Source organism: Solea senegalensis, linkage group LG7 (genome assembly GCF_019176455.1).
Source record: "Solea senegalensis isolate Sse05_10M linkage group LG7, IFAPA_SoseM_1, whole genome shotgun sequence".
NCBI classification, from domain to species: Eukaryota; Metazoa; Chordata; class Actinopteri; order Pleuronectiformes; family Soleidae; genus Solea; species Solea senegalensis.
The window spans coordinates 12762652-12781498 of NC_058027.1; the positions used below are offsets into that span (position 1 = coordinate 12762652).

Here is an 18847-nt window from a genome sequence, read left to right on the forward strand (position 1 = left end):
TAACTCCAGTGACAAGAGAGGATACAGTTAATATTCTAAAATAAGCCATGTCTAAATAGGATGTTGTTTTGTTTAAAGTACTATTCATCATCATTTTATTTATCATTTTATTACAGACTGTATACATATTTTTTTTTCTGACTTGGACCTTGGAAATGTTTTCTAAGGAGACAACATGGTTGATTCGTGAGTACAGCAAAGGAGTGACCTACTATGTGTGTGTATGTGTTCATGTGTTTACATCCTTCCATGAATGTGTGAAATTATTAGGACTTGATAGAATGAGTTTAAGTCACCGAAAGTATGCATGCATGCACATACAACACTGTGTGCTTCCCGTAGCAAATCCCCCTCCTGCTCCCTCATCCTAGGCTTCTAGTGGGTGAGTATGGTGAGTCACTAATCACATGTGACATGGGTTTCCATGACAGTTTGGGGTCGCCCGTCCCCACCCCTCTGCACTGAGGTACTATGCAGTTACCTCTTTTAAGAGCAGAGCCGTTTGATAGCTTTGTTAAACATTAAGAATGTTTGACGAAGACAAAGCTGCAGCATGAAGGGGAGGTGAAGTAAAGCAATGAAGTGAAGAGAGAATGTTGAAAGATAGAAGAACTCGGTAGGTGCAGAGGAAAATAGGAAGAGAAAGGGAAAGAGGGTACAGAAGCAAAAGCCAGAGGAAAAAAGCTCAGTAACACAGTGCAACATGGAGTGCAGACAGAGTGGTAAACCCATCAAAAAAGAAAAGCACAGTTTGTTTCCCTTTCCCTTTGTGTGCATGCATGGTGTTTATTTTGTTAATTGTTTCTTTATTATTTTTATTAATTTTAAATCAGTTGTACAAAACTGGATCACCCAAAAAGCATTTATTAGCAAGAACCCCCAGAGGAATGTAGTGGCCACACACACACACACACACACAAACAGACTGACATATAGTGTGGTTATAAGCTGTCCTGCAGACCATAAAGAGATAAGACTTCTTCACTTGTCCCCATCATTTGCCAGGCTTTATCTAAAATGTATTTCCCTCCTTCCCCTCTGTTTTCCATCCCTTATTTATTGACTTTATTCTCTGTAAAGGTTAAAATTATCTTGACCTCAGCACAGGCGGTCGTGGCACATCTTGATATTTTCTTTCTCTGGGAAAATAACCATTACACTGTATTGAAGAATAAATCAAGCAGTTCATGGTGGGTTTCCTATGGTAGTGACAACATATGAAAAAGGCTTTACATCATAAAAGAGAGAGGCTGAAGTGATGATGTGTGAATATAAGAAGTGTGAATTTCAAGGAGCTACTGTAGAGCATTGTTACTATTACAGTGTGTTGATGTGGAGGTGAGTCATGTAGTGTTGTATAGAAGTAGCAGGAATAATGCTGACAACTTGGAGTGTAAGAAACCAGTAATGTGACAACAACCTGACAAATTACATTCTATATAGTTTATCACTTATTTTCTAACCCACATAATATATCTAAATGGTACCACTAACCTTAATAGACATTTAGAAGTGGCATTTTCTGATCCTAATGACTTTATGGTTTGCTGATGACGCCAATAAAGCGGAAAACTTAATTCAATTGAAAGGCATTATCCCGGTGTTGAATTAATAAAGACATCCAGCTCTCTTTTCAATAACGGCCAATCAATATATCTTGCTGATCACATTTCAGTGAGTCGATATTCACCCAGCTGTCATTACTTTTGTGGGATTCCTTTCCCCTTAAGGACAATTATTAATGATGTGCTAGAATGGGAAGAGAGTAAAATAAGCTCTAATTTCAGTATACACTTTCTAGAAAAGGTTGATATGTTCAAGTTACTTTTACAAAACTTCTGTAAAACCCAAATTGAGTATAAAGCTGCAGCAGCTCAATTTGTGCTCTGGTTTGTGGGTCAATTTCAGGATGTTGACGGAAAAAATCCTCCACATAACATAACTTAGTAGCTTAATGATTGGACCATATGTCTGACACCTAAACGAGCTTTGGGATGGAAATGTGTGGCTATAAGCTAAAAACTGACAGTGAACCATTTATTTAATATCCTTTAATATTACCGCCCTCTATAGGTAGAATGGCTGTTCAAATTAGCCAGCTCCCTCCAGACCGAGACCCTATTGGGCAGCATCTGTATTCATCAGCGCCATAAGGCCAGACCAATTCTAATATTATTTTATGGTGATGGCATTTTTCATCCAGACAGACTCCAATAACTTCCAACATATATTTTATGGCTTTGCTCTTCATCTCTTTTTCCCCCCCATTTTGGTGTGTCTTCTGTGTACTGCACCCCTGCTCACTTTCATCCTCACTCACTCTCCATTTCTCTTGCTTCATCTCCACCGTTACTATCTTTTTTCACAACTGACTTATTCTGTAGGTTTTCCGCTCCTTTCCTATTATACTTCTTTCCTTAGATTTCTCCTCTGTTGCCTCCTGCCACATCTTCTGTCTTTCATTTATGGCCAGCTTCAGCAGGCTGGGTAATGAAGGCAGTGTTATAAAGTATGGGAGGTGCCTGGGGGCAGGCTCACAGCCTGGGAAGTACCAGATATGCCTTCAGATAAATAACCGATTAATGTGGAAATAAACCAATTTCATCTCAGCCTGATGAAGTAATTATTCAGCTCAAGATCGACTTTTCATCAGGTGTTGTCTCTGTCTGGCTGAGAAAGAGAAGAGAAGAAGGACTTGAAATGAGTAGACTTGGGATTCAGAGTTGTTTTTTATCTCATTGACTAAATAATAAAGAGAGATGAGATGCAGAGAATAATGTGGGCGAGATGTTGTGAAAGGGAGGGAGCCGGCTATGGAACTGGTCTTTCACTGCAGTATAAAACACATCCATATACTGATTGTTTGAGGTATTGTAACATTTTAGATGGCTCAGAGAATAATATTATTTGTGAATGACAAATATATTTTCTCCAAAAAAAAAAAAGTGTTTCCTTCTCAAGAGTCTGTCTAAAATAGGCCCTGCCCCAAGTGAAAAAGTTCTTCCCTGATGCAAAACCAGCACTAAATATGTTAGTAAAGTGTTCCAGTAAGGGGTAAACGCACACATTTTGAACATAAGTGAAAGAAAGAATCAGGAAACATCCAGTGGGTGCACTGTCAAGGTGTTTGTGGCACTCAAGGATGCTAACTCAGCACATTCTCAGTACAGGCAGAACTGGTGGTGGTGAGTTCCACACAAATCAGTTAGGAAATTGGGCAATAACCATCACAGCCACAGGCAGATGTGGTTATGTTCTTTCAAAGTGTTGACTAATAAGCTCTGGGAGGAGCTGCGGGTAGTTTCTAAGATAACACTTGTTGGTCTGAAGAGCTCTTTTCGAGATGAAAGTAAATCCTCCATGGTAAAAAAGGAACTCAGCTTCCCTCTGTTATTCTAAGACTGTCTGGCTTGAACAAACAAAACAGACACCAGTCGTTTAGACTGTGTTACAAGACAAGGACACAAATAACTGTGATCTCGATGCAGCTTGAATTAAACAAATATCAGTGTGCTGTATATATGCATATGCCTTTATGGTGTGATGGATGTTTTTGTAACTTTTCATTTCATTGTTTCATCTAATTTAACCACATAGAGCACATTTATTTGCTCTGCTAGCGTGTGCCTTTCTTGGATATGGCTCTAAATTATTTATAGTATTTCTCAAGTATTTGTCAAGTAAATTGAAATGTGCTCTGACACCGGCATCCATGCCGAATGCACCCCCATGACCCATGACCCTCTAAAGCCCTATGAAGGTCATGAAGGTCATACGTGTGATTCTAATGTAAATCAATGGCATGTAACTGCAGCATAGAATATTCACTGAGAGTGAGGAGTGTCCTTGACTGGTCCATTACGGATCAACTGGCACATGTACCATCATGTATCAGCCTTGACTGTGTGCTGTGTCATTTGACATGACGTAACAAGGTGGTTTTATTTAATAAAAGTATTGTTTGTTTTTTTTATCATCATTGTCTCAATATTCAGAAATGAGTTTCTTCGGATCGGCGAGATATTTCTTTGAGTAAGCAAGTGTGGTTTTGTTCTCTTGCTTGAGGCCATATTGTATGATTCATTATTAGCTCCCATTGAGAACCTCTGAACCTTTGACCTGTAATTTATGATATGGTAATTACAACAGGTAATCCCCTGGCTCTGGTGATTACGGGACTGAATTGTGAGTTAAAGCTTCTGCCCCCTGTAGTCACCACACTAACCATTATGTCTTACATTATTAGCTCGACTTCAATGATGTGTTCTTCAGTCTATCCAAGTGACAAAGAGTCTCTGCTTCTCACTTCTCTTGTTGTTATCCTGGGAGTCTCCTGTCTCTTATATATTGTATTCGTTCACTGTCTCTTGTTAACCACAAGACAATGAAAGTGTAGTTCTGCCATGCCAGAATATCACTTTAGTATCTGAGCAGGAATCTACAGAAGTGGTCCAGAGCTGTTTTAATAAAGGAATGCTGCAGATTGCCCCTGGGTGTAATAGTATTTGCCCCACAACACAACAAAACACAAGACTTATAATAATTTTAAGAGCAGCAACAGCCTATATCACTGGCTCTGTCTCTATATGTGATCTTTATATGCTCTGTTGCTCTGGGCCGCAGTGTCCTGGATGCCACAAAGCTAATTAATATGCAGCAAAGTCAAGGGTTATGTAATACACATCTGTCACCTGTTTCACCTGTTTCACCTGTCAGCTGTAACGTTCAGCTGCGCTCATTTTGACGTCATTCTCATGCAAGCGCACATGTATCGAGCCCAGCCGCGAACAAGGCATCAAGAAGGACATCCTTTATCCGCTCTGCTGCTCACAGATAACTTCAGAAGGCACTCGCAGGGACAGAGAAGGACCTCTGTCGCTGCAGACCCATGTGTTGTTTTGGCCCCTGACTGCATGTGCCTGTGTATTAAGTGTGTGTGTGTGTGTGTGTTTTCAGTGAGTGAACCATGAGTGAGTGAGCCTCTTTCTCCCAACACACCCCGTCACAGCTGTCACCACCGCTGTGCTGCTACACTGTTACACTAATGACTAATCATGCCAAACATAATCTTTTTCTCTTCAAATAATAGTTTTACATCACCGTTAATGTCTAATACCATTTCCCTGACTCTTAATTAGGGCTTGTATGTAGCACACGTTTTTCAGCAATTTCATATGTTTGGCAGAGAACTTGTGTTTTTCTGTTAAACCTAATAAGTCAAACATAATGTCTATGCAAAGGAAAGGAGAGGGAAGAGGAAAGGAAAGGAAAGGAAAGCATAATTGAAGCCAAAATGAAAAGGCATGTAAGTAATTTGCCAAGTAGCTTCATACCACTGTCTACATGTTAGACAATTTCATTTATTTTTAACCAATAATTAAAAAAGAAATCCATCAACTCTTTTTATCAGCCTTCTCATTATTATGCTTTCTTTAAAAATCTATCAGCTTCTTATAATTCACTCCCTTCCTCATTGTGTTTCACTATTGAATCTGCTGATATTAGTTGTCCAAAGAACCTAGAATGATATTACATGATAAACGTCTGGAAACATTTCATGATTCTTGCCCATCTGTCCGCCTGTTTACATTTATGGACTAAACCGACAAGAAAAGACTCAAAACTATGATTTGTGGGGGGTTAAAAGACGAGCTGTGATGTTTGTTACACTCACAAGAAAGAAACAAAAAAACAAAGCTGAGAAAAGCCTAAATCAAACATTTCAAACATTGCATTTTTAACCACAGGCAATGTGCACGTTATTTCCAAATGTGGGCCTTGTGCATGTTTTATGTCCCCTTTATGGTGATGTCTATGAGCAGACTGCTGAATTATTGGATACTGAAGTTGGATCAAACAGCCAGTCTGCCTCTGTTTGTGTCTCTGTATGTGCAGTCTTTTCTCTATCTGTGTGTGTGGCTGTGTTGTGTAATTGAAAGTCTTTAAGAGCGTGTTGTCAGTCTCTGTATGTGAGAGTAGCACAATGACAGAAAACAGTAAGCTATGCTATTATTGTTGTTGTGGTAATCGCTTACTACCTCCTTACTACAATTGTCCACAGAGACAGATTTTTGTGCCCAGCTATCGTCAATTATGGTTTTTAATTACCTCTAAATATTGATTACATCATAACCAATCAAAAAACCTCCTTGTTGTCCTGGATGTATGTTTATCATGGGTTAAGTGGTGAATTGGTGAAGTTAACCAAACCAAGCTGTTGGTTGTACCCAGGTTTTTCTCTTCTTTCTATGTAAACACCAGGTCATTGTTGGTAGGTGCTGACTCCACTTGTTTCCTTTGTGAAGTGAAGTGAGTTGCTATTATTTGCTCAATCACATGGTGCTCGATGGGACTGTGAGGCTGTGTCAAAATTCACGTCAGAAGTTGTTTGCAGTGCTGGCGGTCATTTATGTGCAAAGCCTTCCGTGATAGTTGTGGATGTATTCAGCGACAGTAAACAGTAATGAGCATTACCGTTCTCAGGTGCCGTTTAAACGTTTGTCTGCATTATTACACGTTTTATGTCCTACATAACAAGTAATGCATTTCTGACTGCACACGGACACTGTTTGACGTCAGATAGAGAAATGGAGTGTGCAACAATTCACATTTAAATCCCTCTATGATTTGATATGACGTTGGCGAAGAAATGGAACTTAATAAACATATAAACTTGATCGTTATGCCCAAATGTTTGTTAAAAGGAAAATGCTCTGCACTTCATTAGCATGAATATGTGTGAATACATTTCTTTTGCAAATTATGAATATCATCTCCTGTGTACTTACGCGCATCACAGTAATTGCAATTGTTTACAATCATAGACTTGTCGTTTGCAATAGATACTGAACATACAGTAAATGTTATTACTCTGACAATAACCTCCCACACAGACAGTCACCGTGCCACACACACCCACACACACACACACACATACATCACACCCCACCTTATTCTCCTCCACTACACACTCACACTCAATTGGACCTGTCATCTCCTCTTTGGTCCCCTAATGGCCGTCTACTCCACGAGAGCTATTAGAGTACAGGACATGTTATTGGAAATCAAAGAGGATTTGGAGTCTATCGTGTCCTCCTGCAGGGGAAAGCACCCAGCAGAGGTCAACTTGTTACAAAAACACACTCGCTCAACCCTGACCACCAGGATAGATTGCTTCTGAGTACCCTGCATCTCTGTTTCCATCATTGCCATTACTCAGGTTATTTGTGTGGGACTTTGCGTGATTATGTGAGTCTTTAAAATATATTCTGCCTGTCTGTGAAATTAAGTTACTGCTAAATGCCACCACACCAAGATTTAATCTATTACAAAGGGTTAATGAAAAAGGGTTAAAAAAAATAGTCTACAATTTGCATTACAATGCATTTTCTTCACTGGGTTTGTAGCACAGTCACCAGATGTTCAGAGATTGTAATTCTGACCACAACCATCCGATAATGAGCAAACACAATCTGTACTGCAGTTTTTCTTTCTCCTTGTTACCTTGTTTTGAAATGTTAATTAAAATAATATCATTTGTATCAAAGAAGCAGCTTTTCTCAGAGGAAACCTACCTGACCGGAATTGCTTTCTGCCCAAAAATCTTCAGGGAAAACTCCAAACACGTTGGTTTTGAAACACATGCTGGTGTATAGCTTTCCTACATAACTTTATTATACATATTTGATATCTGGGGATCTGAGGATGGTACACGGTTGGTGTGGTAAGCACTCTTGCCGTTGCAGCAAGAAGATTCTGGTTTGCGACCCAGTCGGAACAAGGGCCTTTCTGCGTAGAGTTTGCATGTTCTCCCCATGTGGGCATGGGTTTTCTCCAGGTTCTCCGGTTTCCCTACAATCCAAAGACATGCAGATTTGACGAAAAAGTGAAAAAAACAATATTGCTGCTAGTAGTTTGCAATGTATTTTCTCAGTACCAAGATTTTTCTCTAATTATTACAACCACTATAAACAATTAACCTAATACCTAACTTTGTGTCAGGTGAAATTAAAATCAGCACAGTACAAATGCTATCTGCAATTTTATTCATCAGAAGCATAAAACGAAAATTGAGATTTGTCTTCTTCAGTGAAAAGGCAATTCTGCCCCCTAAATGTCTCCAAATAACCTTTATTTAAACAGTATATTATTCAGCGCAAACATGCAGCTTTTCTTTGAGAAAATAATACATTTATCAGATTTATCGTACATCAGATTTATTTGTTCAGCTAAACAACATAAGGTTGTATGCTTTAGTCACAAGTTTGCCATAGATTAAGTAGTAAAATGTCTTTGTGTCAGCATGTTTAGTGTCTAAGCAGAAAACAACGGCAGACTAACAGTACTGTTCAAATCTGAAAGCTTAGATGTACATTAGAAGCTGTGGCTAAGAAAAGCAGTTTTGTGCAATTGATCTAAGCAGTGTGCAAAGGCAGGACTTATGGGAAATCAGAATCTTCATTAAAGTTTCATATTGTTTTTTCTGTGCACTTGCAGTTTCATCGTATGTCTCTATTTACTGAAGGGCCCAAACGGAGTAAAGTAAGGTTCACCTTGGGAGTTTGGATTGTAAGAGTTTGTCAGCAAAAAGAAAACAAAAAAAACACCCATGTATACTGTATTATTGTCTTCAAATGAACATGATGCGAACATTCACTTCAGATTAATGATCAGTCATCTTCACTCTATTTCTGAAATTGCACGCCTTTTAACAGCACATGGATGTGGTTATTGCAGCTGATCACAACAAAGTACTCACTCTCAGTGCCTAATTATCCATCAACATAAATAACACTTTACAAATTGAAATGAACACATTAACTTGTGCAAATACTGAAATATTAGGCCTGCATGCTGTATATATGTATATGTATATATATATGTATGTATGTGTATATATACTGTATATATATATATATATATATATATATATATATATATATATGTATGTATATATATATATATATATATATATATATATATACATATATATATATATATATATATATATATATATATAAAATCCTGATTAGAATCCTGATTTTGCTGCTGTCATATTGACATTTTGCAACTGGAGACTCACCTCCTATTGGACAATACCAGCTGTCAATCACACTGGTCTGTGTTTCTATAAATAATTTACACTGACATCATGTTCTATTGAAAAATGAAGTACCAACTGATACTATAAACTCAGGAAAATGTTGACTGACATTAAAAATCAAGTAAGAAGTAGGCTCATTTCTCATATACCTCCATTGAAACAAAGGTATTTTTGCAATCAGCAAAGTTTCCCCCGAGTAGCCAGCCAGTTTATTGTTACTTCCTGATTACATTACATGTCATTTAGCATACGCTTTTATCCAAAGCGACTTACAAAAGTGCATTTAAACATTTGGGTACAAATAAGAGCTAGAAGTAAGTAAGAGCTGCAAGTAGATCAAACTATGAAGTGCTAGTCATAAGCAAGTCAATCATTCCTGATTGACTTCATGAAGGAAAGCAGAAGGCCAGTTTGTTCATCTCGTCTATGTTCTAGCTACGTCTACTTTGCTCCTCGACCCTCTGGTCAGACTCCTGCAGTGTCGTGTGTGTCAAGGGCTGCAAAGGGAGAAAACTGGAGATCACTGGGTACATCAAGGAGCTGACTGGATCCCTGAGATAGTAACTGTGGAATATGGGGGATGATATGCCTGATACACCATATAGAATAAATTAATTGGTAGTGCAGAGGGGAGACGAGCTGCCACGTTGAGGCGACTCTGTGGAAGGAGTGCTTATCTGCAGCAGAGTGAAGGTGGCGTGAGGTATGAGGAGACTGTGGCAGAAATGTGTTTTGCCCGGGCAGCAGCTATAGAAAACAAAGCTTTCACACTGGTTATTTTTTTTCTGAGCTCTGACTTTAGGTGACAGATTCCACTGCTTAAAACATATTTCAAGTCAGTAAAGTTTACAAGTGGATTTCAGTTTATGATCGGCAAGACGGATAAAACAAGAAATGAATGTGTTTTCTGTCGTGTCTGTTAGCAGCCTATGTGTCGCAAACTGTTCCATTGTTGTTTGTATTGTTGTGGCCATAGGTCTCCTGTTGTCTCTCACAGAAGTGACTGACCAACCTCTAACAAATGTGTGTGAGGAAATAGCTTCGTTAAGTCAGTCAGGGTATAAAGCTTTTTAGTTTTCTTTCAACATTGTTCAACCTATTCATAGCAACCTCATGACGCAACAATCAAAGCCAGAAGATCATGATCCTGTATAATTCATTTTCTGCCAACCATCAAAATGGGAGGTTGAAGTGTTTGATATAATAAATTGAATATTTGGCCTGGTGGTGGTTATATAAAGTAAGGATTTTATTTATTCTTACATATTATAGGCTGGGGCAAGTTCGGCCATCAAGGTTAATTTTTGTACGGTAGAAATACAAATTTAAAACCATAATTTTTCTTTATTGTAGCACAGTGAATACTGAATGTTGAAGCAGTTGCACAGATATGATTTTTTTATGTGGCATACATGGTTTGTTCTATACAGTATATATGTATATATATATATATATCTACAATCTGAACTTATTTTTACCCTTAAAAAAAAATTAGCTGAAGTTGCCTTCGTGTGTTTATGTGTCCACATCGGAGCTCTGAATTCAAACCACAACAGTGCTCTGATGCTGTACTGAGGCTGGACAGTTTGATGTGGGTCCAGATGTGAGTGTGCGTATGCAGCTCTGTGTGTGACACAGCCCTCGTGTGACAGCAGTGCCCTTATCAACAGCACACAAAAGCAAGCGAGCACATCCCCCAAAAAAAAGGCTCTTTCTTCCTCTATCACATGACCAGCCACACTCACATCTGATGGGGTGAAGGAACAAAGTGATGGACACACATCACATTTGACCTGTTTTCTTTGGCTTGCACCATCCTTTCTTGGTAAGTGTGCATTAGGTGAGATGGGTTGAAACGAGAGAAAATAAACGAGGGACAGGAGCAGACAAGAGGCAAGGTGTGTGTGGGGCTGTTTCTGTGACGTTTGAAGTCCACAACACTCCAATTAGGAGGCAAAGAATTGGGCTCATGCATCATGCACACGGGCATACACACATGCATTCACGCATATGCACACACACACACACACACACTTCACTGGAAGCAATAGAGGCAAGGAGTGAGGAGGAGGGCATTGAGAGGCAGGGATGGTGATAAGGAGTAAAAGTGCCAGTGAGTTTTTTAGCGAGGGCAGCAGCCAGGAGAGAACAGCCTCCAAGCATGTGACAGCAGCTGGAATCCTATTCACCGGAGGAGAAAAGAGATGACACGCCCATGATGGAAATGCACAGGGAAATGGGACAAGTTGAGGGAAAATGGTTATAAGGAGAGAAGTAATGCATAAATGTGCTTCATGTGTGAGAGCGCTACAGAGGGAAATGGCAAAATGAAAAGATTGTTTGTACATTTGTGCTTGTTGGAAGAGAGAATCCATTGGCAAGTGTTTGGGTAGCTTTGGTCAGTGTGGGTGTGCCAGTCAGTGCCAACAAACAGCCCATTTGTACAAACAGCATTTATTTGTTGTGTCCCAGCTACCAAATCACATTACTGCTACACACAGTATCAGCAATGTACTGCACAGACCAGGCGGCAGCATCGCATCATATAGAGTAAAAGGTCTTTGAACTAGCCACATGTTGAAGAATGTGTGCTTCTGTAAAAACAGTACCTTGTGGTTTTTGAATATCAGTGTGTTCCTTCGTTGTGTTTGGCAGACCTCGACACGCCAGTTCTCACGGTGCATCAGACCATCAGTGATGTACGAGGCAGTTACTACCAGGAGAAGACGGTGTTCTTGCGCTGCACCGTCAACTCTAACCCTCCCGCGCGATTTATCTGGAAACGTGGGAGCGTGCTGATCGAACAGAGCAAGGACAACGGTGTGGACATCTACGAGCCTCTTTACACTCAGGTACATGCAAATACTACACAGAACAGACACTCACGCTGTGCACAATCACGCTGTGTTTATTTATTATCTCTTTGAAAAGTGCATAGCAACATTTCTCCAAAAAGTTTTAAAATACACATATATTGTGTTTTTGTTCTACTTTTGTGATTAACGTTCTAGTTGACAGGATGTTGTCATGGCAACGAAGGTCCAGGTCATAGCATAGAAAATGACAATTTACAAAATCCCTTTCCAAACAGCAATTAGCACTAGCTTTAAACTTAAAGGAGAGTGTCAGGTCTGTGAAGTTGTGAATGCACTTTTCCAAATGCCAAATTAGTTTGAATTCTAGTAAAAATGTATGTTAATAATGTAAGAATTATAAACTAAATATGCAAGCTATCAAGAGAGTGAGGGATTAAATGTTATGTCTCTCATTTAAGATGGAATAATGGGTAGGTACACATAAGTTTATACTTATGCCTACTCCTTTTAACAAAATGTACATGTAAATCTATCTGTCTGTCTGTCTGTCTGTCTGTCTGTCTATCTATCTATCTATCTATCTATCTATCTATCTATCACTCTCAGACTTAAAACTACAAATATAATAATGTAGTTGATGCTGACAGTACAATTGCACACATGTAGACATAATTACAAACAAGCACATAGATCTACGCACATAGAAAACCTCCATGTGCACTTACAGCGTAGTAGTCTTTTTGACTGTCAATAGAGACGTGCAAGCTTTCAGTCAAGTTGAAACTATTTCCCATCAGTTGGCCAGTTACTTGTCCAGTTAGCCGACCAAATAAACAGTCTCCCAGCCTGAGTGGTTGCCTTCACACAAGCCTCTCTCCCTCCCGTTTTTATCCACTTATCAAGTGTCAGTCAGCCACAGAGCAGATCCCCTGGAGTTCAATTAGCCAGTCAGTCCAGCTCTTCTCAGGGTTGCCCGAGACGCTATTTTCCCATCACCTTCTGCAGCAGACGGACAGTTATGTCATGTCAGACACAAAATCCTGATCTGAAACTTCATTAGTGAAGTTGAGGGGAATGTGCATTTTCAAGAGAAGCACCGACAAAGCTATTGAGATGGTGAGACACGCTGTAGTTTCATAATAGTAAGGGAGCGGGGGAGATGTTTTTCAGCTATTTTTTGCACCAACAATCAAATTGATTTCAGTTTGCTGATCGTCTCATGCAAAGCTTATTTGCCATTCATCATTCAAATAATCCTTATTTACTTCTTAAATACAAGTGATAATTGGTGCATGTCAGACACACAAACATAATCCGTGTGCGTGTGTGTGCTTCAATGGTTTTTTACTCTCATTAAAAGTTTAAACGACTTTTATTTTAAGATTATAAATTGATGTTGATATTGTTGTTGATAATATGTTTGATTAGATTCATATAAACAACTAGTCTCATCGGGGTTAGAATGTTAATACACTTAGAAAATGATGTATTGTTGATGTTTGTTCCTGTCTAGGGTGAGACCAAGGTGCTGAAGCTGAAAAACCTCAGACCCAAGGACCTTGCCGATTACACCTGCCAGGTGTCAGTGCGCAACGTGTGCAACATCGAGGACAAGTCAGTCACTTTTAGGCTCACGAATGCTACCAGTAAGTAAACGTGCTTTCACAAGAAATACATTTGTTTTCTTTGCTTTGGATTCCTCACTCTTTATGATCATTTGTGTTGGCACTTGTTTTATTTCCCTCCCTTGTGGCGATGTATCGCTCTGCAGTTCTCCTGACCACAACAGACATTCTGTACACTATCTTGCTGTTTGACTTCTGCACTTTTTCATCTCATTTGACTTCTCTCTGCACTCTGTCTTGGCCCCAGAATCCCTTGCTCTCTCATATATCATATATTTTGTCTTGTTCATGAAATGGCATTCTCCTGTCATCCCCTCATCTTTTGACTTCCTTCATTTTTTTTGTCTTCCTTTGTTTCCACGGGTTTTTCTTCTGCCCTCTGACTTTCCAATCAAATTTGTTCAAAGTCTTTGTAGCTGCTTGCCTGCTTCCCAGCATGCCATAGTGTTCATTGCTCTTGTTATTTTTTTTTTTCTTTTCTGTTGCTGAGAGCTCATCTCAGAGCCGTCAGCTGTAATTCAGTTGTCACACTCCCTGTTATCTCCAATTCTCTCCACACTGCTCTGTCCATCTCCACGCCACTGCTCGGTAACTCTGTTACTTACGACAACATTGTTGCCGTTGACAAGCCTGTCAGGTTTGTTCCAGTCAGGCTGACACACCATAAAGGAAAACTCCATGCTTGTAGGGATTTTACTATTCCTTTTATTTAATTTGCTTTCTCATCCTTCCTCGCCCTGTCTTTTTTTCACAGCATTTTAGAAATGCCAGCTTCAGTTAATGTTTGCTTTATAGTTTTTTAAAGTGTTTTTTTTCCAACCTTTTTCATCTTATTTAAATCCTCCTTTTACATTGTCCGTGTTTTTGGTTGAATGGTCATTTATGTTTGAAACATTTGTCTTATTGAGCTAAATGTACGAATCTTGTTCAGGGCTTGGTATCCTATTTCCCCCTTCTTCTTTTTTTCACTCAGAGAGCCTGAAACAACATACACTGAAATGTGGAAATAGCAAAGTTGTAATGACTGTGTCAAGTGAAAAGAGGCTGTAGGTGAGGAAAAAAGCCTCATGAGCAAAAAAGAATGGCTTTCAAAGCTCCACACTGGTTGTAGAAATGAAAAATGAATACTACCCTAAGCAGCAGCTCGTCATTTTGGAAAACACATTTTTTTATTCGCTTTCTTGTCGGGAATTAGATGGTAAGATCGATGTCACACTGAACTGGCCTATATACGTATAAACACCTCTAAAGCTCATATTAATTAAACCATTACATCACGTTTATTTAACCATTAAAAAAGTGCACATACAGCAGTCCAAGGAAACCTTCCAGTACATTACCACCGTGGTAGTTTCATTCTTACCTTACATACATTAAAGTAGTATTGATCTTCCCATTCAAGAAAGGGAGTCTGGAAGTTTGTCACCAAAAATGTAAAACTATTCCCTTAAAATCAATATTTTCCAATCAAGGTTCTCAAACCTGGCCTGGTTTGAAGACCCAGAATGTTCTGCACATTTCAGCTCACATGCTGGGGACGATGTGTTTCAGAAACATGCACTTACATTATATTATTATTACATATGTATATATATATATTTATATTTATAGCATCCCATGAATCCATCCCTCCATATATACCCAACAATTGCATATTGCTCTATCTGTATCTCCTTGTGTACATATCATATCTACATATATTCTTTCACTTTCTGCTTTTTGCACTTTCATTTCTGCATTCTTATTACATTCATGACATTCTTATTTCCAGGAATGCTGGGGAATCTTTTCCTTTATCTGCCAGAGCCATTTTCTGATTGATAACCTCTTCTTCAGTCTGTTAAATAAAAAAAAAATGAAAAAAATTATAATAATAAAAAAGAATCTTGGCCATCTGTGGCCATCACGAAAAACAGAAATAAAAATGTTTCGCTTCATTTTTAATTGTGTTGATAAGATCCTGTATTTGGTGATTCAAAGAAGAGGTGGAAGTGTGTAGATCACTGACATCACAATTACAATTTAAGTTTTAAAATAATGTCAAGCAGGGAAGTACTTAAGTTAGATAAGAATGTTTGCCTTAACTGTTATAATTATATTATTATAACTCATCCATGAACAACAATATGCAGCCAGGGTTGAGGTTGTTTGAGATCGTTCTAATTTGGTATCCCCACTTTTGAGAAGCTTAAAAGTTTACTATTAACGGTAATGGGTTATTGATAAAACATTTGGACTCATTTGGAATTTTATATTCCAGTAATTTACAACAAGGCTTCAGAGCTCAAAATCTTTCAGAATAGTTTGTATGTAAACCAACTAGCAAAGTAACTATAGTGAACTACATCACAGTTTAAAACTTTAATTTTCTTTCTTGAATCACCAAAAACAGGATCTTATCAACACAATCAAAACACGAAGAGAAACATCTTTTATTTCTGTTTATTGTGATGGCCACAGATTCTTTTTTATTATTATGATATTTTTTTTATTTATTTAACAGACTTTGAACTGAAGATGAGGTTATCAATCAGGAAAGTGGTTCTGGCAGATAAAGGAAGAGATTCCCCAGATACTCCAAGAATGTGGGTGAACAAACTCTAATATGAAGTTAGGAGGAGGGAGAAAAGAGTTTGTCATCTCTGTGAAAGAATGATCATGAAGACAAAAAAAATGTGGTTGCAGAGGAGGAAATGAAAGCCTGAGAACAAATCAGATAGAAAATGAGAGATGGACTCTGTTTGCAGAAACTCAGGTGAACGCACTGTAGCTCACAGACATGTTATTAAATATGACTAAACACTACATGGGACAAGGGACGAGAAATGATGGATTATGGTAAATGAGAAATGCCATTTTGAAAAAGAGAGACTAAACAGAGTTTGCGTCAAGTAGCCAGTAAATATAATTTAATTAATTTTTCATGCTGTTATTTTTGGCTCATTGGCCCTCAGTCTGTCAGCTGTAACTTGTCAGTTTTGGGAAGAGTCCACAGATTCGCAAACATTAAAAATCTGAACAAAGTAAAACAAATAGGTTCTAAATAGGGCTGTCAAACGATAAAAAATGTTTAATCGCGATTAATCGCATTTTTTCCATAGTTAACTCGCGATTAATCTCTATATCAAAAATATAGTTAGAATCAAATAAACCCAAAGAGAAAATGTCTTTTATCTTTGATTTCTTCTTTCAAATAAAAAAGAGCATTGTAGACCCACTTGACATGTCTATTTCAAAAACACAGCACATAAAATGCCACAACAATGTGGTCTTAAAACTGAAGAGGCAGTAGACAACAAACGACAAACAGAACAGGGCCTAATGACAGTGAAATGAATGAAAAACTGCAGTCATTAGACACATCAGATTCAGAACTCTGAACTCTTAGTGCTATTATTATTTAACACTTTCTGCTACCGCTGTAGTTACATTAGCTTCATCCAGTGTTCAACGACGACTCACACACTCAAGCATATTGATATTAGCCTGGACTGCACTGCCGGTATGTTTTGCTAGTAGGTGGTAGCTCAGACTGCTAGTACTTCGGTGAATTCTGTCGGACACAAGGCGCATATTACTTTTGTTTTGTCGACTGAGCCATCTTGAAGTTTTTTTTAAAGTGAAACGAACCATTCAGAAGCCTGGTGGTATTTTTTTCCATGACCACGGTTTGAATAGAAGAAGTATTGCGCTCATTCTTCTTCTTCGTCTCTGCGGCTGGCAAACAACTTGAAGGTGCCTTACCGCCACCTGGCCTGGAGGTCCCACACTACAGTCTAGTAGAGGACAAACTGGGCCGCGATTAAACGCGATCAAAAAGATTTAACGCGTTAACTATGACAGCCCTAGTTCTAATGTAAGACATTATTCAGAATTGCCATTCACTTACATGTATTTTTGTGTGAATGGTAATTCAGCCCCTCATACTAATGCACCCCTGCTGTACGAGAGATGTTCCTCAGTCTTATTCCCTCTGTCAGCCTGTCGTCCTTTTAAGCTGAGATCAGTATTGTCCCTCTATGCTCACACACACACACACACAAAGACAGACACACACAGACGCAAAACATCATCGGCCTGATTCTGGCATAAGGACTCAAAGAGTTAAACAACCCATCTGTCCAGACCTCACAGCCTCACAGAATGTCAGAAAACATACACTGCTTAGCATGTGTGTGTGTGTGTGTGTGTGTGTGTGTGTGAGCAACAGTTTAGGACTTTTAGGAGCGATGAAAAGACAATACACATGATAAATGATCCATGCACACAGCTTAGAGTTCCACAGTAAACCTGTTCAGTATGGACATAGAGTAATGTGTTGCTTTTTCAGACCCTAAAATCAAGGTTTTACTGAACTGCTTGGCTATATTCTCCTTTCTGTGAACTTTAACTGCCCAGAATTTTAAATGCCAACAAATACTGCAGTTCATTTTATTAAAAAAAACCAAACGTTTCTAGTCGTTTAACGTTTAACTGTGGTTCTATTTAAAGAGAAGGTGGTAATATAAAATGAACCTATACGTATACAGTATTTCAGCAAAAACACTCTCATTGCACAATAAATAGATACATTTGAATAAACACAAATAAGCCTTTTCAGTCAAAATATAATGGCGTCATCACGGAAAATCACATCCCTTGTCTCAGATTTCCAAAATTACTCTTAAGAGGAATTCCTGAAAATAAAGAAAAATTATTGTTAAGGGTCTCGGAATAGATGATGTGAATAAAAAGACATAGATGGTTAACAGAAGATGAGAAACAGATATGCTGCTTCTTTGGTACTGGGATGATTGTAATAGAGAAAAACAAACAGTGAGACTCTGCTTTGTTTTCCATTTCTATAATATTTAACTAATGAGTGTAATTTAATCTTCCCCACTGAGCTCCTTTTGTCAGTGAAGCCTTAGTCCCCGCTGAGATTAGATTCATCCGACCAGTCCATAACTACTGATTCTCCCACTGGAACAAGGGGATTGATTGATTTTCATATTCTAATCTCAGTGTGGGATTTGAGAAGCGGCTTGTGCCCTCCAGTATCTGCCGACCATAGCCAAATTCTCTTCCCTGCCTCTCGTGAAAAAGAACATGGAGGCAAATGCTCTGGAGATTGAGATGTTATTTAAAGCGGTAGAGTACAGGGCGGAAAGGGTAATGGAACAAGGCTGGGACATGTGTAGGGATGGAGTAAAACCTTAGATTATATTAAAGTGACTTTCATGGACTTTGAGTTCTCTCACACATTCTTTGTCCAAAAGGAAAAGTATAGAAACCCAATCATGCCGCTGAATATTTTTACATTT

The 18847-nt window shown here is 38.6% G+C and overlaps 1 protein-coding gene across 2 annotated transcripts in view; it reads left to right on the forward strand.

Annotated features, from left to right (window-relative positions):
* LOC122772525 (MAM domain-containing glycosylphosphatidylinositol anchor protein 1) overlaps nt 1–18847 on the forward strand; it is a 138444-nt gene that overhangs the window by 72041 nt on the left and 47556 nt on the right. For both annotated transcript variants that reach the window (XM_044030668.1, XM_044030669.1), the window contains exons 5-6: nt 11759–11955; nt 13433–13565. In XM_044030668.1, coding sequence (XP_043886603.1) covers nt 11759–11955; nt 13433–13565 — 330 coding nt within the window. The remainder of the gene's footprint in view (nt 1–11758; nt 11956–13432; nt 13566–18847) is intronic.